Source organism: Varanus komodoensis, unplaced genomic scaffold (assembly GCF_004798865.1).
Source record: "Varanus komodoensis strain SLA01 unplaced genomic scaffold, ASM479886v1 scaffold1, whole genome shotgun sequence".
Classification (NCBI taxonomy): domain Eukaryota; kingdom Metazoa; phylum Chordata; class Lepidosauria; order Squamata; family Varanidae; genus Varanus; species Varanus komodoensis.
The window spans coordinates 13,404,362-13,424,951 of record NW_025335268.1 but is presented as its reverse complement, the minus strand read 5'-3'; the positions used below and the strand labels follow the sequence as shown (position 1 = coordinate 13,424,951).

General features: G+C 45.0%; 1 protein-coding gene across 1 annotated transcript; it reads right to left on the bottom strand.

Annotated features, from left to right (window-relative positions):
• Nucleotides 1-367: 367 nt before the first annotated feature.
• LOC123033701 (potassium channel subfamily K member 16-like) lies at nt 368-17,509 on the bottom strand. Its single transcript, XM_044450433.1, has 5 exons — nt 17,297-17,509; nt 6,460-6,574; nt 5,556-5,722; nt 2,047-2,212; nt 368-591 (listed from the first exon to the last, which is right to left on the bottom strand). Exons 1-5 carry the CDS (start codon nt 17,507-17,509, stop codon nt 368-370), a joined length of 885 nt encoding a protein of 294 aa, XP_044306368.1.
• Between the last annotated feature and the right edge of the window lie 3,081 nt (nt 17,510-20,590).

Genomic DNA, 20,590 nt, shown 5'->3' with positions numbered 1-20,590 from the left:
CTTGTTTTCATTGTATTAGCTCTAGAGGAAAAAATAATGCTATGCAGCAACCTTGATGATGTCAACTATTTCAACCATACATTATGGTCTGATCTGATAGTAGGCTGCAGTTATGTTTGCTCAAGGAATTGGTTTCATGGAAAATGTATGGCAAGTTTCAGTTCATTTTTCTCGACTGGCTTAATTTAGCTGCTTTCTACATTCACTCACAGGGATTCTTCTTTTCTGGGGTAAAAAATCTCCTTTCCCTTATGAAATTACTCACACACAGTGGGTTTGATGCAAAATGTCTTACAAACCTGGCTTTGTGGACATAAGGGAAGAGATACAGAAGTTCTCTTTGAAGTTGCCTATCCATGAGCTACAGTCAGCTGGGGATGCAGATCCTAGGCTGTTCTGGATTTTCCTCTGATTTGGTGGCACCTGCCTCCACAGTGGCTGGATTGGGCTTTTGCCAGTTCAGCTGCAGGAATTTCTCCATCAGGTCAGCCCCTAGGTTGAGGATCAGAGCGAGCCAGGCTAAGCCAAAAACAATCCAAATTGCAGCCAGGCTTCTATAGATGGAGATATAGTGCTTGTTAGGATCTGTGCCTAGGGGAAAAATCCAAGAAGACCCATACATTAGATTTAGTTCCCCCGTGATCTCAAGAAATATGCCAATAAGATGAACGCTGCACAGGTAAAGAGTGGGAATTCCTCCCATGTAAGTCAGTACACTTGTCCACACATTAAATATGGTGTGACTTTTTCTAGGTTACTCAATCTTTTATTCTATGCTGTATAAAATATGTATTTTATTCTATGCTGTGAGCCGCCCTGAGGCTTCGGCAAGGGGTGCCATAGAAATGTTTTAATAAATAAATAAAATAAATAAAATAAATATACCATAGGCTTAGGGGATGGAGCACTGCCCTTTGCAAAACGTGCGTGGCCAGCCTGATTATCTCCACCCTGCATTTCTCTTGGTCTACAATCACTGACAACCATCCCAGCATGCTACTTTCCATCCCTAGCCTAGCCTTGCCACTTCCGACCTGAGTGAGATCCAGATGGGCCCTCCACTGCACTTAGCCTGTATTCATGGACGCCAGTGCCCCGGAGACTTGCTACTTAGATCAGCAGTTTTCAGCCACCAGTCCATGGACCAGCACCATGGAGGGGGGCTGTCTGTGCTCCACCACCTCTCCCCGGGTTGGCATCGTGTTTGCCGGGGGGTTGGTGTGTGCTGGTGCCACCAGGGGGAGCTGGGGAGGGGAGAGACAGCTTGGTGGGAGCCAGCTGGCAGCCACACTGTTCTTTTATTGGCATTTTTTTGTTGCTTGGTTTCAATTTTTTTTTGGTATTGTGTTTGGAAACGAATACACAGAATACTGTATTATGTGTATGGTGCTTTTTGCTTCTTCTTCAGTGGTCCCACGAGAGGTTGTTGAGGCCCCATCGGTGCGGGTGTTCAAGGATAGGCTGGACGTCCACATGGTGGGCATGTCGTGAGCGGAGCCGGCTGGTGCCGGAGGTCAGACTAGATGGCCCAGGAGGCCCCTTCTGACTCGCTCTGTTTCTATGTTTTCCTGTCTTTGCTGGTCCCTTGTTGTGAAAAGGTTGAAAACCACTGACTGGAATATGGGAAGCGGCCTCATAGCATATCCAGGTCTTTGTCCAGCTAGCCAAGCATTGCCTGTTCAGTCTGGCTGCAGAACTCCAGGGTGGCAGGCTCTGGTGGGTGTTTCCCATTCCTTGCTACTGCCTCTTTCCAACCAGAGATGCCAAGAATTGAACCTGCACGCTGTCAGTGCACTATGATCTTTCCCCTAATGGACTGAGAGTGAGAGAGCAATGTATCTGAATCTAGTTCTAAAGAGCAGTCAGGGTTGATCTCCTCTAGGACTGACAGGTTTGATCACCTTGCAGTCCAAGGGACTTGCAGGAGTCTAGATAAACAGGACAAGCAGCACCCTATTGGCACTTTTTAATCTTCCTCCCTGGGGAATAACCATTCTAGCCAACACTGTTGGTGTCCGAATATGTTACCACCCTTCTTTTCATTACCTACTACATAGTCTCCAAAGCCTATGGTGCTGAGGGTGATGAAGGTGAAGTAGAAGCCTTCTCCATAAGTCCAGCCTTCCACGTAACTGAAGATCATAGGTGGGAAAACCAGGAAAAGCAGAGTGCCGACAGTCAGAAAGAACACCATTGTCAGAGCCTGTATGATCTGGAAAGCATAAGGGGAAATGGCAATTCATTTGCACCAGCTTCTATCCAAGATGACTTTATCTGGTTGACAGAGTAAAGAGCACTCTCAGCCAAACACTAGTTAAAGGCTGCCGCCATAGGTTAGGGGTCCCAAGTGCAGGCTGCCAAAGACTTCCTCCATGTAGCAGAGCTCCATGTCAATCGCCCATGGTTGTGAAAAGTCCCTTGCCTCAACCCCAGGGAAGTGAACTTGACAAAACAAAAAGAGGGAATGAAACAGAATGCAGAAATGGATAGTCAGATGCTTGCATTTCGTCTCGCTGGGAGAATCCTCAAGCCCAGTGAAGTCTGATATTTTTAAAAAATAGATTTAATTAAAATTAATAATAGTAATCTTGAGGTTTAGAATTTCTCTTGATTGCTCACTGTCCTATTTCCTGTGTATTTGTTTTCCTTATAAGTGGAAGTGATACATCCACTTTCATACATATCCTGGCGAGGGTGGCAAGGTCGGCATTTAGAAACATCCATTTTATGGACATTGTGTTTGCAAAGCTTAATTAGGAAGGCAGTGGTCAGATTGCTGATAGAACCATGTTGGTAACATTGGTATGAGAAGTACAGGGTTGGCAGTCTGGACAAAATTGTGATTTGGGTATAGGGCAGCCAGAAGCAAAATTGGACAGGGCTGTGTAGAAGGGAACTGTCATGCAAAGCACATTTGTTGCAGTTCCCTCTTCTTCATCACAAGAACCTGCCCTCTTTTGCCTCTGGAATGGAATGGAACGAAGCTAGAACATGTTCAGGAATGCAGCTCCCATGAATCCTGGGACACGGAATCTTTGTTCCTACTAAATCAAAATAAAGAAGAAATACCAGTTTGTGGGTTATACCAAAAAGCTTCCTTACCTCTGATTTATGACCTTAAACTCAGAAATGTGCACCCCGTTTCCAGAATTTCAAAACCTGATGCATACTGGGAAATGAATAATGCAAGCTTCTACATGTTTGCTGAAAAATAAACTCCCCTGAATTCAAGGGAGGCTTACTTTCCAGTTGGAAATGCAGCCGCAAATGCCTAATGCGGAGAACCCAAAGCACATTGTGTGATTTTTTCCTTCATCCTGATTTGCATTTCAGCTCGGTAGCATCCACTGGGCTGAACGCAACTCTGTTTGTGTCCACCGGCCTCTTGAGGAGAGGGCTCAGGCCAGCCCTGCTGCCCCCTTGCTGTAGCCCCTGCCTCCCATACCTTCCATAGACACACACAGCAGGAGCATTCCTGGTAGCAGAGGTGGGGGTGTGATCCTGGCGGCAGAGGACCAGGCATGCATGGCCCACAGTCTTCTTGCAGAGTGGGTGGATATCGGAGGCATGCGTGCATGGCCTCTGTTGCTGGGAGCAGGAGTGTTTGCTTAGAAGCCAGATGGTGTCTCAGTCCCCAGATGGCCATACCCCTTCTCCTGGCCTCACACTCTTTCCCTCAACCACCAATCTTTCGATGGGATGTGGATGGTGCAGTGGGTTAAACCACTGAGCTGCTGAGCTTGTTGATCGAAAGGCTGGCAGTTCAAATCCACATGACGGAGTGATCACCCGTTGCTTTGTCCCAGTTTCTGCCAAACTAGCAGTTCAAAAGCATGCAAGTATGAGTAGATGAATAGGTGCCACTTTGGTGGGAAGCTAATAGTGTTCTGTGTGCCTCAGCGCTCAGTCATGCCGGCCACATGACCACGGAAAGTGTCTGTGGACAAGCGCTGGCTCCCTCAGCTAAGAAACAGGGATGAGCACTGCCCCCTAGAGGCAGACACAACTGGGCTTAATGTCATGGGGAAACCTTTACCTTTCTACTTATTTCAATGACGGCATCTGTTATTGCTTTTGAAGTGGTGGAACTAGTTTTACTCAAAATTCTCAGTGGGGACAAGCTGCTCTGCTGAGTGAGGGCTACCAGTCTAGATAGAAATAAAGGAAATCTCATATTGGCAATATTCATGCAAGCCATTGCAGCTAAGGGAAGGTGTCCACATATCCTGGTTTGATTCCTTTATTCTCTAATGTTGCATTTGTCTTTAGAAGTGCTAAGAGGTCACAAGATGTCTGGCAGTTTCTCAATATGTTTGATGCCTAATGGAAGGCTGGGGTAAGGCTGCCATTATCCCAGGTTCCAGGCTTGGAAGAAAAGTGGGGTCTTATTGATGAGATATTAGAGTCCCTAACCTTTTTTGAGTCAGAGGAGAAATATGGGATTTTGAGAGTGTCATGGATGCCTTTACAAAATGGCTGCCATGCAGGGCTTGCTCATTCAGAAGAAGCTACCATGGTAGGCATGGCTGGTCACAAAACATTCATTTCCCAAAAGGCAAACTAGTGAGACTAAAAGAAAAGTAACTTATCACAGAACTGAAGTCCTAGGCAGAGTTGGGTGCAGAGCTCCAAAACGCAAAGTCACTCTTTTGACCCCAATGAAGATGGCACTGAAAAGCAGCACTTTACTTTGCAACATACCATCCACCTAGTTAAAAGTATTTTAATTTTTTAAAACCCTTAGATAAAAGGCATGGGGAGGGGCACAGGGCTGTTGGGCATCAAGATAAGCCTAGCATGCGGTGAGTTCAGTTCTCATTTCATGTTGGGCAAGCATTCACTAGGAAAAAGGACACAGTAGCCACTGGTAGCCTTGTGGAACTTTTGTGGGCCACTGCTTGAAGGTCCCTCACACCTCTTTTCCACGCCCTGTTGCACTTGGGGTGATGAAGTGTCAGCAGAGAGGGTATGTAGCAGCCAGGTGAGTGGGAACAGACTGGGCCGATGGTGTCTGAAAAACACTGTGTTGGATCCCAAAAGTTACTTACTGTGTATGAACTCTGTAAAGGTACCCATCCTTTATTCAGGACAACCCACCACTTCCCAGAACTAACAGATCATGCAAAAGGGATGGAGGAAGGCATGGGGAGTGGAGGTGGCTATGTTGCCCCAGCTGTCTCGGTACCCAGGCTGAGGCCTTCTGAGCTTTCGAGAGGGCCTCTCCGCTCCTTCCTATTCATGCTTGCTGCCCAGATGCCTACAACCCAACCCTTTTGAGGGTGAAACAGCCGCATGAGAGCCTTTCACAACTTCATCCCATGGCAAGCGCAGTTTGACTCCTGCAGCTTCCAGAAAAGGATAGACAACTCAGCCTACCTTGTGAAACTGCCCTGCCCAAAACCAGTCAATCCTCCTGACCTCCCTGGATTTAAGAGAGGAAGCAACTGCCCTATGAGGTGTGATTAGTCTAAGGCAACCCCACCTGCTCTAAGATGAGACATGAACATCATCCGTAAAAAGTAATGAAAACAACAATGATGAATAGGCAACATTACCCGAGCTCGGCCTGGCTTGTGGACCCATCGCTCCAGGTTGATCAGGTGAGCACTGAGCCCTTTCCCCAGCTGGTTGAGAAATGCCAGGTTAAGGGGCACTCCAAACAAAGCGTAAAATACACAGAACACCTGCCCAGGTACTGTGCTGGGGGCCAAGTTTCCATATCCTGTAAGAAAGGTGGAAAGAAAATAATTGTGCTCTCTAGTGGGGGCTCAGCACTTGGTTGACTTCTGCAAGTAACCATATTAGATGACATATGAATACACACACACAACTATGTGTGTGCATGAGTGTATTCCTTCTATATAAAGGAAATTAATTCCTACTCCTAATTTGTTACAAATACTATTGAGGAAGGCCATGATCCAACTGAACTGAGTGCTCCCATAAATTTCTAGCATATTCGTCATTGAAATCAAGGGGATTTAGGCACAATCCTATGGATGTTTAAACAGGGAAAAGTCCTTCAACTTCCAGCATGCTTGCTAAGTGGGCCACGCCAGAAGTTATAGGCCTTTTATTCTGTCTAACCATGCATAGGATTGTGCCAGTAACACAGTTTTGGTTGGTTCATGCTCTATACTGGCACAGCAGGTAACTTTTTACTTCCATGTTCATGCAAAAAGTAGATTTTACACATGCAAAATTGACATTTTCCTCATTCTATGGGAGGGCAATTATTCTAGAAAATTAGTCATGGAAAAAGTACACATAAAATGGGTGTTGGTTGAATATATGACTTTTTAAATATACCTTTCAATGTCTGACACACTTCTGAAGCAGATTGTTCCAGGAGTGATTGGTACCATCAGTCACATGTAATTCAGAGGTTCCCTGCAAAATTTGTAAAAGCCTAAAGAGGAAAGAGTCACAGGACAAGCCAAACCCCACAGTTCATCTTACCTATGGTGGTCACAACAGTCCCAGCAAAGAAGAAGCTGTTGCTGAAGTCCCAGTTACTGGGATTGGTTGAATTCCCTTCTGGGTTGATGCCTTTTTCCCAGGCTTCCATAATAACCTGAAGCAGAAACGTTTTGGGTGAAAGGAAAGAAGAATGGACTTATCAGCAAACAGGAGAGTGTTGTGGCTAAGTAATAAAGCACAAGTATAATATCACAGGTTCACAAGTTCCGTCCTATTCATAGGCTGGGAAGAGACACGTGCAAATCAGCTGATCTAAGCAGCACTGCTAGAAGCACCTTAGTTCTGGTGCAGCTCTCTAAGGTGTGGAAGAGCTTGTGCAAGATCATAAGCCAGCTATATTATGGTCCTGGGAAGATTCCTCTGCCTGACTTAAGCTTTCTTGCTTGAGATCTGAGCTGTTTGGACAACTTCAGGCACACCTCTCTTCTCTGCTTGTCATCATGGTCTAAATAGTGTGGAAGGGAGTAGAAAGGCCACTGGCTAAGGATCAGGACAGATTAGTGAGGAGATAGGAAAAGATACCTGTCAAATGTTTGAATGGGATGGGAAATATACCAGTTGAATGTTGATTGTATCTAGTTCCTAGTATTGTGAAGTCGCATGGCAAGTACCTGATTGCTGATTGACTGTATTTCTCATGTTTGAATTCAACAGAAGGTTGAATTCAGTGAAGGCCTTCTTTTTTACTGAAGGTTAACAATGTAGAAGACATTCCCGTAAACAGAAGAGGAGAAGCAACTTTTGCCAAGTTCCTGTTATGGAGTTACTATAACTACCAATGGCAATATCGCATTGCTCTTATACTTCCTGTTCCTGTCCTTTACCTTTGACCCGGATGCAATAACACTGTCCTTCATGACTCCTCGGACTAACCACTTGCAGCGTCGTCCTTTCTGTACATGAAACATGGTGTCAGAAGTGACTTGAATCTGGATAGAGCCTCTTGTTTGGAGTGCAACAGCCCCGGGACACAGCACTGATTTGTGAGTTACAGTTTGAGACCGTTCATTGTGCGTTTTCTGCTCCTGGAGGGCTGTGAGGCCTACCGACCCCGTGGCTGCCATGAATTGCATACCTCCCCCAGAAGGATGAAAATCGGTGGGGATGGTAGCAGCAACTGGGAAACTTTCAGAGCTGAATTTGAGGATTATTCCCTGGCTACAGGGCTGAATGCGAAACCTGCAGCAATGCAGGCAGCCACTCTGAGAAGAGTCATGGGCAGTGAATGCAGGCATGTGTATAAGCACAATCTGAACCTCTCAGCAGAGCAGCAGGAGAACGTTACAGCCATTCTGGATGCACTAGAAGCTTATTTCAAACCTGCTAAAACTGTCATTTATGAAAGATATGTGTTTGGATGCTGCAAACAAGAGGAGGGAGAATCTCTTGACAACTTTGTTACCCGCTTACGAGAAAAAGCAGCTACTTGTGAATATGGAACCCTGAAAGATGAACTAATAAGGGACAAAATTGTTCTTGGTATATCTAGTGAGAGCACATGCAGACATCTTCTAAGAGAGCGCGACTTAACGCTAAACACAGCTATTGAAACGTGTCGTACAGCAGAGCTTACTGACAGACATCTGAAAGTGATGGAACAGGACAGACAGAGAGACAGCATAAACTTTGCAATGCAGCGATGGCACATAAGCAAACCGCAAAGACAGCAAGACACGCTTAGAGCAAATACTGCCAACTCTACAGCATGCAAATTTTGTGGGACTGTGCATCAAAGAATTAAAGAGCAGTGTCCAGCATATGGGAAGTCTTGTAGGTCTTGTGGAAGAGCAAATCATTTCACTAAAGTTTGCTTGCCAAGTAAAAAACAAGTGTCATCTGGGAAATTACACACTATGGAGGATGCGCTTGCATATGAGGAGGAGCCACGCACCCCTGAAATGATATACAGCAGTGAATTAATCGGTGCTCTGCAATCCAGAGGAAAGAAATGCTTTGTCACTTTAATATTAAATAATAAGCCTCAATCCTGCCAGCTCGATTCGGGAGCAACATGTGATGTGATGTGCTTAAGAGACAAAATGACGTTAGCACCAGAAGTATCTCTACTGCCAAGTGACACCAAACTAAAGTTATACTCAGGCGAAATTATGAAATCTCTTGGACTGTTCCGGACAGAATGTGTTGTACGTGGACTGACACACAAGCTAGAATTTGAAATTGTGGAAGCTTCCCAAAAGCCACTGTTATCTGGCTCAACCTGTGAGCATCTGGGGCTGATGCATTTCTCCATCCCTGCAGAGCTCAATGCGATGGACAATCAATTTAAACGGCCCTTGACAAAACAACTGTTATTACAGGAATTTGGTGAAGTTTTTACAGGGCCTGTTGAATCTGTTCCGGGGGAAGTTCATTTTGACCTTGATGTGAGTGTCCTTCCAGTCCAGTGTGCACCACGCAATGTACCAGTGGCCTTGAAGAGGCAGTTAAGGCACAGCTTGACCGGTATGAGGCTGATGGTCATATCGCACCAGTTACCAAACCAACTGATTGGATTAGCAACATGGTGATTGTAAAGAAGCCTGATAAGCTAAGGATATGTATAGATCCCAAATTTTTGAACCAGGCCCTGAAACGATCTCATTACATAATTACATAATGCCAACTCTTGAGGATGTTTTGTACAAGCTGCCTAAAGCACATCTGTTCACAGTTGTTGATGCCCGGGACGCATTTTTACAGTGTAAGTTGGATATTGCAAGTAGCTACATGATAACCTTCTGGACTCCCTGGGGCAGGAAAATGTGGCTCAAACTGCCTTTTGGAGTTTCAATTGCACCAGAGGTGTATCAACGTAAACAACATGAACTATTGGGCGGGCTTAAAGGTATTGAACCAATAGCTGATGATATACTTGTAGTTGGCTGTGGTGATACAGATGGAGAAGCAGAGCAAGATCATGATTGCAAACTGCTGGACTTGATGGATCATTGTAGGCAAGTGAAACTGAGACTTGGCATGAAAAAACTGCAGTTCAAGGTCAAAGAGGTCCGCTTTCATGGTCATATCCTTTCAGTGGAGGGTTTGAAGGCTGACCCAGAAAAAATCAGGGCCATACTGGATATGCTGCAGCCGGAAAATGTGAAATCTCTGCACCGCTTCATAGGATTTGTTACCTATTTGGCAAAATTCCTACCGTGTCTCTCAGAGGTTTGTGAGCCTTTGAGAAGACTTCTGGACAAGGATGCAGTTTGGCATTGGCTTCCTAAGCATGATAAGGTAGTGCAGGAAAGCAAACGTTTGGTCACGGATACACCTGTCCTTAAATACTATGATGTTACAAAACCGGTAACTATTCAAAGTGATGCAAGCAAAAATGGACTTGGGTGTTGCCTGCTGCAAGATGGACAGCCTATCGCTTTTGCTTCAAGGGCACTGACCCCTACAGAGCAAAACTATGCACAAATAGAGAAGGAATGTCTGAGTATTGTGTTTGCCTGCCAGCGCTTTCACCACTATCTTTATGGTCGTGACAAGATCACGGCAGAAACTGACCATAAGCCTCTGATATCTATTTTCAAGAAACTGCTTTTATGTGCACCTAAGCGCTTACATAGCATGTTGCTCAGGTTACAAAACTATTGTCTCAATGTGGTTTATAAACCTGGACCTGAAATGTACATCAGTGACGCTGTTAGCAGACCTACTGCAGCAGGTGGTACATTTGAATGTACACAACACACAGTTTGCATTGTCCAACAGGACCTGGATGCCATGTCACAGATTAATCATTCGGACTATTTAAACGTCACAGTTCAGCGACTGCATCAGATAAAACAGCACACAGAAATTGACGAAAGTTTGCAGGTACTTAAATCTGTTGTTCTGAATGGCTGACCAGATTCAAAGGAAGAGGTGCCATTAATTGTGAGAGAATACTGGACTTTCAGAGACGAAATTGGCATTCAGGATGGCATACTATATAAGGGGCCAAGAGTCATCATTCCTAAATCTTTGAGGTCGGAGATGTTGAAACGCATTCATGCCAGTCACATTGGTGGAGAAGCATGCTATAGGCAGGCACGAGATACCCTTTACTGGCCCAACATGCAGAATGAGATTAGAGACTTTGTTAGTCGTTGCTCAGCATGCAATGAGTGCACAAGCACAACAGAAAGAACCCATGATGTCACATGTGCTGCCCACCTGGCCTTGGCAAATTGTAAGTATGGATTTACTGCGTTATGCGGGGCAAGATTTTTTTATTAATTGTTGATCACTATTCTGACTTTTGGGAAATTGAGCTCCTTCCTGACCTGTCTGCTGAAAATACAATCAGGCGCTGTAAAGTACAATTTGCACGTCATGGCCTACCAGATAGGGTAATCTCCGATAATGGACCCCAATTTGCATGTGAGCAATTCAGAAGGTTTTCTACAGATTGGGGATTTGTGCATGTTACCTCATCCTCGTGGCACCCACAAGCTAATGGCAAAGCAGAATCAGCTATAAAGATAGTGAAGAACCTTTTCAAGAATTCCAAGTATGATGGTAGTGACCCATGGAAGGCCGTTCTACATTGGAGGAACACCCCAACTGAAGGCATGGACAGTAGTCCTGCACAGCGTTTGATGTCAAGGAGACTGAAGACGCCATTGCCTGTGGCCAACAAACTGCTCGAACCTTGTGTGGTTACAGGTGTTCTGGAGAAATTGCGACAGAGGAAACAAATCTCCAAACTGACATACGACATGTCTGCCAAAGATTTACCAGAACTAAGCATTGGAGAGCCAATCCGTATGAAGCCACTTCCTGGCGACAGGACTGGTTGCTGGAGACTGGGTACCTGTGTTCAGCAGGTTGCCCCTCGCTTTTATGTTGTGGATGTGGATGGCAGTCTCTACCATCACAATCGAGTGGATCTGCGAGTGGCAGAACAACCCACCTCACAAACTTATGAGAGTCCTGCACATGATCCTCCGGAGGTGTTCAGTGCCCCTAGTCCCGCTGGACCAAGTAAGCAATATAGAGACAAGGCTACTGTCATATCTGAAGGAAACAATGAGGACAAAATAATGCAACCGCACATACCCATAAGTTCTTCTGTACCAAACACACCAGTCAGGAAACAGGACAGTCTCTTATCAACACCTGGAACTAAACAGCCTTCACCAGGCAAAATCCCTGTGGCCTTGCGAAGCGACCGAGTTTCAAGACCTCCAGATAGACTTAATCTGTAGCCTATTTACTAATAGTACAGTATGTTATGTTTAAGATTGTTTGGGATCTGTTTTGAGTCTACTTGTTTACACACTGTTGAATCATATGTAAAAGAGGGGAGATGTTATGGAGTCACTATAACTACCAATGGCACTATCACATTGCTCTTATACTTCCTGTTCCTGTCCTTTACCTTTGACCCGGATACAGTAACACAGTCCTTCATGACTCCTGGGACTAACAGCTTGCAGCGTCGTCCTTTCTGTACATGAAACAGTTCCCTTCCCCTCTTTGTTTTTCACTCTCCTCTACAGAGTGGATGGACTCTCCTGAATAGCATAAGGGGAGGTGCAGGAGGCTACAGGAAGGCTTGGTGAAATTGCCTCCTGGCTTTTGCTCATGGCAACTGCCCCTGATTGACAGCCTTTGCATGCACAGAAGGACAGCTGCTGGATTCAACCCAAACAGTTTTATCTGGTAAAAAGAATGGAATCTTAATGAGGGCTAAATAAATGCATAAAGTCCAGAGGAGCCAGCTAATTTCTCAGCTAAGGTGGCATTTCGCTCTGTGGTACCTTGGGGAGTGTGGTGCCAGCCAACCTGTGTCCTTGGACTCTTGGAGCAGCCATGATAGATGGATCTCAACAGAAACAGACAATCCTGCCAGAGCCTCCAGATGCTGGCCTTGATAGGACTGCTGTATGCGTCACTCAGGACTAAGGTATTTGATAGCACATTTGTCACCACTGCCGCTGCTGCTGTGCAGAGATTCAGCTTTGCAAACAGAAATTATTTATAAGGACATTCTGTCTTACATTGCAGAACTGCATGTGAACTTCATATTCTTGCAGAGTTCTTAGATAACCTCATGTCAATATCTAGCCTGATGAAGAGCTTTGATGAACTGAGAAACTTATTTCTTTGTGAATTATTAATTGGTAGTAATTAAGGCATTATGCTATTGTTGCCATTGCATTTTGTCTAGTGGACTGATATGGCTTCCTGGAATTTTGTTATATCTATGGAGTCTGTGATTAAGCAGCCCATGTTGTGATCAGACCAAGCCAAGGTTGGCATTGACTGTGGCCCAAGAAAAGGCTTTTGCTCTTGGAACCACTGAATTGCACACCACTGAAATGGGAGAGGTGCAAGGAGGGTGACACCCCCTGCCCCCAGACCAGCTAGATGCTCCAGTGGTCTCACTCTGCATTTCCAAAGATGCTGAGCTGAGGGCTTTGCAAAAGCCAAGACTGCATCCACCAAGTGCATTGGTCAAAGTGCAAGAGCACAAAGTCAAGGATGGTGATAAGGATTCCCATCACCTGACATTATATATCAGGGTTCTAGATGTTTTCAGTGGGCAAGTGCGAAAGGCTCTGTCATAGCTGAGATGTTGGCGCCCTCTAGTGTTTTTCTTCAGTCAGCCAGTACTTGAAAAAATGCAAAGCCATGAGGGATGGTTATGCCACAGAGGTGAATTTCCTTACAATAACAGCACCGTTATTTGTGTCCTGGCTTTATGCTTTTTTTCTTTAAGAAGCAGAGGGAAACATGCTCCAGTTTTTCAGAGGCTGAACTGTATATATCATTTGCCTGTGGACAAGAGTGCACTGGAGTCTCCCTTAAAAATACATTGTTGGGGGATAATGAACTAGAACAATATAGAATGTGATTAATGTGTTTGAAACTGCTGGTTTCAAATGAGAAGCCAAGTAAATGAACCAAAGTCCTTTAAAGGAGAGCCAGGGTGGCCCAGAGGTTAGAACGCTGGGCAGGCACGCGGGAGCTCGGAGTCCCAGTTCCCAGTTGGCCATGAAGTTCATTGGAGATCAGGAGGAAGATGATGTAAGCCTCCCAGCATTCCTTGCAGCGAAAAGGGTCATAAGAATTTTAAATACAGTGGTACCTCAGCTCACAAACGCCTCAGTTCATGACCAAATCGGGTCGTGAACTAAAATTCCATAAAAAATTGGACTCAGGTCATGGACTCTGCATTGGATGGTGCCCACGATCGCAGCCGTCTCCCCACTCCACCCCCGAGTGGGGAGATGGCCGTGATTGTACTGTGGGGGGGAGATGGCCGAGATCGTGCCCGTCTTTCCTGCACGAGCGCAACCGCGATCTCGGCCATCTCCCCCACCCCAGCACGATCGCGGCCATCTCCCCCCCCCAGTGCGCCCACATTCGTACCTGTTTCTCCCCCCCAGCGTCCCTGCATTTGCACCCATCTCTCTCCCTCCGCCCCCAGCGCGCCGGGATGATGGGTGCGATTGCAGTTGTGCTGGGGGGGGGAGTTGGCCACAATCTCTGTTCTTTGTCACTTTGCTTCACATTTTTCTGATTAAAAGGATAGTTACAGAACGGATTAACCTTATTTACACTGAACCTTATGGGGAAATTTGACTTGGGTCACAACCATTTTGGGTCACAACCAGAGTCCTGGAATGGATTAAGTTCGTGAGCCAAGGTACCACTGTAAATGCATTTCAAGGACAAAGCACTTGTCTCTGCCAGCAGTCCCCAACCTTTTTGGCACCAGGGACCAGTTTCACAGAAGACAATTTTTCCACAGACTGGTGGGGTGGCGGGGTTGAATAGTTTCAGGATTATTCAAGTGCATTGCAGTGGTGCCACATACTTCAAATTTAATTCGTTTTAGGAGGGCGTTTGCACTCTGTATCATTTGTAGTCTGAAGCAATGTTCCCCATTAGAAATAATGGAAAGTTAATTAATCTGTTCCCAGACCCTGAACACTACCCATCTCAATAAACTTAAACAATAAATATGCATAATTTAAGGTAAAAATAACACAATTAAATGCCAAATTTGTTAATTAATACTTGAAAACAGTTAATAAAATATGCAAATATGTACGGTACTGTATAATACAATGAAAATTGCATTTGCTGTCTAAATTTTTTAGTGAGGAGTAGTGAGGCAGAAAAGGCTCAAGAAAGCAGTTAAAAGGCACTGAAAAGGATTGAGGAGGAAGTGAGAAGAACCAAGAAGCCAGGAAGTTAAAAGGCACTGAGAACAATAGAAAAGGAACTCAAAAGGATAGGAAAGACATGTAGTGAAAAAGCATAGACACAACGAGAGGCGATTTGGATGCACAGCTGATGACATTTACGCAGCAACCACATATTTTTTACTGTGCCTGCAGTTCGAACTTAGAAGTATAGTCCGAACTTCAAAGAGATTTTATCTTGACACTAATGTTCGAACTCTGGATCTCACCTGCGGCTCATCTTCTGCTGTGTGACCCAGTTCCTAACAGGCCATGGCGTCTCTGCAGGCACCAGGATGTTAAAAATTCACAGCAAAATGGTGATGTCAAAACAGCATGCAGGATTTCATTGCCTATTAGTCCTTGTGTCACAGCACAGATTGATACTATTTCATGTGTAATTCTTTTCCACACTGGTTTTACATTGCAGCAAATATTCTGCATGTTGTTGTTTGGCCGCAAAGTCATGCCCGACCCATCACGACCCCACGGACAACATTCCTCCAGGCTCTGCTGCCCTCCACCACCCCTCGGAGTCCACCCAAGCCCACACCCACTGCCCCACTGACTCTCTCCAGCCACCTGATCCTCTGCTGTCCCCTTCTCCTTTTGCCATCAGTCGTTCCCAGCATCACAGTCTTTTCTGCATAGTCCTGAGCATTTATTCAGTTTCAGCATGACCTGGAAAGCCAATTGTTGGATGGAAGTGCAGAACCGTTTGTGTTCAAAGTACCCTCGAGTGCTCTTCATGGCCCTCACTGTCACCCAGCCCATCTTCTCTTGTCGTCACCCAGAAGCCTTAGAACCCCAGGCTGCTTAGCGCCAAACCTGGCAGCACTCCAGAAGCACAATACAGGCAGCAGCCCTCAGGTAGACACGGAAAGAAATTTGAATCTTGCATGTGTGGAGCTAGATGGTGTATATTTGATCTTCTGTCTTGTAAGTTTAGTGTACGTAGTTAGTCGTATACTGAATTCTGTATGGGAACTGTTGAATTCCTTACACAGTGCCTATTACCAACAAGTTAATTTGCAGTGTAATAATTGTGTATTTTTGGGAAAAAAATCCTGAGTGACCAATTGATCCCTGAGAATAGGCTGCATGCCTGTCTAGAATAAAATCTGTGGCCAAACACTACTGCCAAGGTTACAAGTTCTTTTTTGCACACTTACCTCCGATTGTGTGCAAGATTGTACACATGCCTGAAGACTACATGATTTATAACACATGTGTTAATAGATTATAGCCATGCACATGGATCATACATGTGTACCGTCCAGACGTACACAGAGTTCATTCACAAGGTTTGCCCACAAGTCAGTGGCTGCGGCTGCAATGCTCTTCCCTCGATGCCTTCAGGGCATGTGCCACGTCTCAGGCATGGCTACGCTTTCATTGATTAAAGATGTCTAACCGTGATTATTCCTATCAGGTAACAAGCCACAGCTAACATTAGAAAATTATGCACACATCTCTTAAACATTACAACAAAAAACAGTGTCTTGTGAGTGCGTTTACTGTGGCATGAGCTGCAGTTGTCTTCGGACAAATGGGGGAGTGTCTGATTTGTACCCTGGTTACATTTGTGTCTGTGTGTAATGTTTCTGCAACCTCCTTTTCAATAAAAGCAGCACAGTATCTTGTCAACACAGAACTAAGGGGAAACTGCCTTCACGCAAAGTTGCCATGCTTCTGTTAACCGTATATATCTGCTAGCACGTTCTAGTGCCAGAAAAGAATATGCAGCCAACGTGATAACACGGCAAATTCACAAGACAGCAAAGCCCTGTTCAGTGGGCAGAGACAGCTTCACAGTTATTCCTACTTAGAAAGAAAAAAAAAGCTGCCTGGACACTCCTGCATTGTATGGGAAGTTGTACAAGAGCAAATAATTAGAATTTAATGCTTACTATATAGAAGTGACAATACAGATTAATAACATAAAACATTGTAAGAGTTCACTAAGTGAGGCTGCATGTGACCATAACATAGACACAACTATATTCTGCTTCACCGTCTTGCAAGTAATGAATGCACTTCTGTGGTGTTAGGGAAGGGTAGGAAGAAAGAGGAACTTTTTCCATCTAGAAAATATTGAAAATTGAATTCTGGGAAGTTACATTATTCACCCTGCAGAAGCTACTGTTCAACAATACATGATGGACCTTTATTGTAATTAAACACATTTTTTAAAATAGTAAACATTTTTCTGAGTAAAATGGGGAGCTGGGATGACAGCATTATTTCAAGGATGACATTGCTCACAGTGGGAACTTTTAAGTAAGAGTTAGACACACAGAGAGCAGACTAAATAAGCATTGCCAGTCAGGAGTGAGTCAAAATGGCTACTGTCAGAATGATTTCTGCAGCACCAGGGTCCTGTTAGCGTATTGCCTTTTAAAATCTTCTTGGCGTTCCCTGCTAGCTCTAGTTTACTGTTTTCTGCCCTCAAGTCCACAAAGTCTCTAGAATGATCGCATCTGTGGACTGGAAGGAGTGGAAGACCAAGTCCAACCCCCTGTCCAAAGCCAAGACACCAGGTGGCCATCCCACAGATTAAGTTACATAACACCAGCATGGACAAGAGGGGCTCCTTCAGCAAGAAATGAGATCCGGATTGCTCTTTTTACCTGCACAAACTGCTCCAGGGCTTGTTGATCCAAGCAGGTGTAGTTTTGCAGAAACTTGAGCTTCTCCAATTGGAACTGGTCCCGAGTCTTGGCTTCTGCCTGCTTTTCTAGCAGCTGAAACACCATGGCCCCCAGGAGGAGATAAAAGAGGTACCCCAGCACTAAGGTCAGAGTCCAGCTGAGCCGCCGGTTGCACACTGTTAGGTGGGGCATGGCTCTTGGTGGGAAGGCAGAGCTGACCTAGTGGAGTGGAGAGCTCCCTGAGTTAATGCTCCTGTTCCAAGAGGCACGGAAGAATTACACGGTCAGATTTTCAGCTCATGCTGCTAAGATTCTGTTTAAACAGCTTTATGAGCATCAGGTCTGGACAGCATGAGGCTAATGCAAACAGCTTTCAACCCCACATCACAACCTTATCTTTCCTTCAGCTGGGAGCAAAACACAGCTAGTTATCTAGTGCAACTCTTGATGTAATAGTTTGTCATCTGAAGACAATTGCATAGCTTTAGGCTGGGTGAGAACTCTGCCTAAAGTAACTCCCAAAGCTGTTATTTTTCAGTTTCTGGATGGGTGCATTCTAGTCAGAAGTTACTGATTGACTTACTGAAAGGTGTACATGGTGGTGGCATAGCCAGTGACAAGCCAGTACGAGAAGCATTGATGCTCAACATTTTGCTGTAACTGCTAGACAACACTACAAGAATTCTCTGTAATCTTTCTTCTTACAGAAGGTTTCTCAGAGCCAAAAAAGGAGAGTGTTGGATGCTTCCCCGCTGGTAGCTGTAGCCTGCAGTATCTGGCACTGGCTCCAGGTTCTTAAGAGCCTTTGGGCAAGGAACACGCAGTGGGCACCTCCTTCAGCTTGGCTCTTCTCACTGCCACTGTCACCAGCTGCTGCCACTCCTCCACATCCTCTTTCTCACCGTTGCTACCATTAGCTCGCTTGGCAGGCAGAGAGCCAGTGAGCACGGTGGCAGCAGCCTCTACCGCACCTCCTTCTCACCGGTCACCACCGCCATTGACAGAAGAGAGCAAGAGGCCGGGAGCCCACATGCTACAGTGGGGAAGAGGAGGGGGGCTCTGGTCAGAAGGCCCTGCTTGGTGGTGGGCCCTTGGTGGGTGCCCAACCATGTCTACCTTGATGCCAGCCCTGGAAAGACGGAGACCCACTCTGCACAACATGTTAAAGTGCACCGGAGGTGGGTATTTTGCCTCTGTTTATGGGTAAGCAATCTGGTGTCCTCCAGGTGGTTTGAACTACAACTTCCATAAGTCCTAAACATAATGGCCCATGACTGAGGATTGTGGGGCGTGTACCCCACAGTCTCTCAACCTCAGCCACATCACAGTCCAGCTTTCATGTTCCATTATGCCTTCTTGTACATAACCTGTATAGTTTTGGTAGGAGCCTCTTCTCTTTGCTATTCCCATCTCTAGGTTGTCCTTTCAATCTAAGGTTAGGAAGCAGATTAAAGCTCCACTGTGACCTTGGATAATACATCAATTTGCCTTGAAAAAGTAATGTTTTATCTGTTCCTTTCTGTCAATAAACATTGTTTTCCCAAGGCAAATTGGTGTATTATTATTGGTATATTATCTTATGTTAATGTTAGATATTCTTTTATGTGCCAACGGTACATGGTGGATTCTTGGTGCGTGTGTGTGGCAGGGCGGGGGGGGGGGGGGGACACGATGGCTTGGTTATCCAGACTTGGTTAAATTTAGTCACACTGAAAGAAATGAAAAATGAATTAAGGGGAACTTGCAGAAATGACTGGCACTGTTTATATCGTTGCACTTTTATTTGTGCTTTGAAGTTCTTTGTTTATATCCTATGTTTAAATTAAGATTTTAATCTATATTTTTTAGCCATTCTTATGACAGAAAAGCAGCATATTAATTAAATAAATGATAATGAATAAAATAAAGTGAGCCATGCATGACTCATTTATAGCCTGTTCATTTCAAGGAGCCTACTCTAAACATGGCTAAGTCTGGATCCAGCTACTAAAAAAGAGGCCTTCATGGCTTGCCTCTTAAAGAGGCAGTCTGCAAGACTGCTAAACGTCACAGTGCTCACAGAGGGTGTGAAGAAGCACAGGGCTGGGGCACAACCCCACCACCAGTAATACTTGAAATTCAAACCAGGGCTCTCCTTGATAGCTGCATTATGGCAATTGAAAAGATGGCACAGAAGCACTTTCTGGCACATGGACTGGAACTTCAGGAGATTAAAGTAGCGTTGAGCACTATCAGCAGAGAGGTGACTCAAAACTCAACCACACATTTCTTGCAGCTGGATCCTGCCGCCAGCTTTTGTTCTGGCCCTGAATCCTGGCTTCATCCCATTGCCCTGGTTCCAGCTGCTCACAGCTTAGCAGTGACACAGTAACACTGGAGGGTAAAATGGAAGCACCAAGCAGAAAGGGCACTGAAGGTGCAGGACATTTGCTTTAAGGATTACATATATAGATACATAGAATGAGTCAGAAGGGGTCTCGGGGGCCATCCAGTCTGACCTCTGGCTCCAGCCATCTCCGCTCATGACATGCCCACCATGTGCATGCCCAATATGTATTTTCAAAACCAGCTGCTTCACATACTGGATGTTATTGTATTTTGCTAGCTGCCTTGGGTGTCTCTGGATGGAAAGGCAAAATTGAAATTCGAATCAAGGATGGAAAGAAAGGAGGGAGGAAGGCGATTCTCAAGCTCAGGAGAATGAGTGGCACCAGAGATCTCTTTGTGAGGTGAAAACCTGGTTGTTGAGCTTTCATCTGCTGTTAAAAGCAATCACCAGTTTTCCCTGTACTTAGTAGCATTCAAGTTTGGCCATCATGCTAGTAGAAGTTTTCATAGGTGAAACCAACGACTGCTTACTGAGGCAGAAACAAGCCCATTTGGTTAGGTTTGCAATGATTTCTAATGACTTTTGGCAGGATTATTATCTCTAATGGCAGGAATAAACGATCATGTTAAAAGCATATTAAAATAGCAGGCACCACAAATCAATTAATGGAAATAACATATAGCATACAGATTGGTTTTTGTTTTAAAGAACTACAAAGACTTTCAGATAAGATAGGCAGGGAGATGGTTTAATAATCATGTTTTAGTAGAAAGAAGACAAGAGAAATATTTATTTTGAAAGAGTTAATTGTCCATGCAGGAAACAAAACCTGCATTCCAGCTGAATGGCCCAAGAGGTAAATTAACCATGCAATCCTATACATATCTACTCAGCGGTTCCATTGATTTCAGAGGGGCTTGCTTTTACATAAGAGGGCATTCAAC

Bases quoted from the DNA above. Each gene is read 5' to 3' on its own strand.
- LOC123033701 (XM_044450433.1), bottom strand. From the start codon at position 17,509: ATGCCCCACCTAACAGTGTGCAACCGGCGGCTCAGCTGGACTCTGACC. The intron at 5,723-6,459 runs GTAAGATGAACT...CCTTTCTTACAG, and splicing joins GACTGTTGTGACCACCATAG to GATATGGAAACTTGGCCCCC. The intron at 592-2,046 runs GTAATGAAAAGA...TTTTTCCCCTAG, and splicing joins CTTTGGAGACTATGTAGTAG to GCACAGATCCTAACAAGCAC.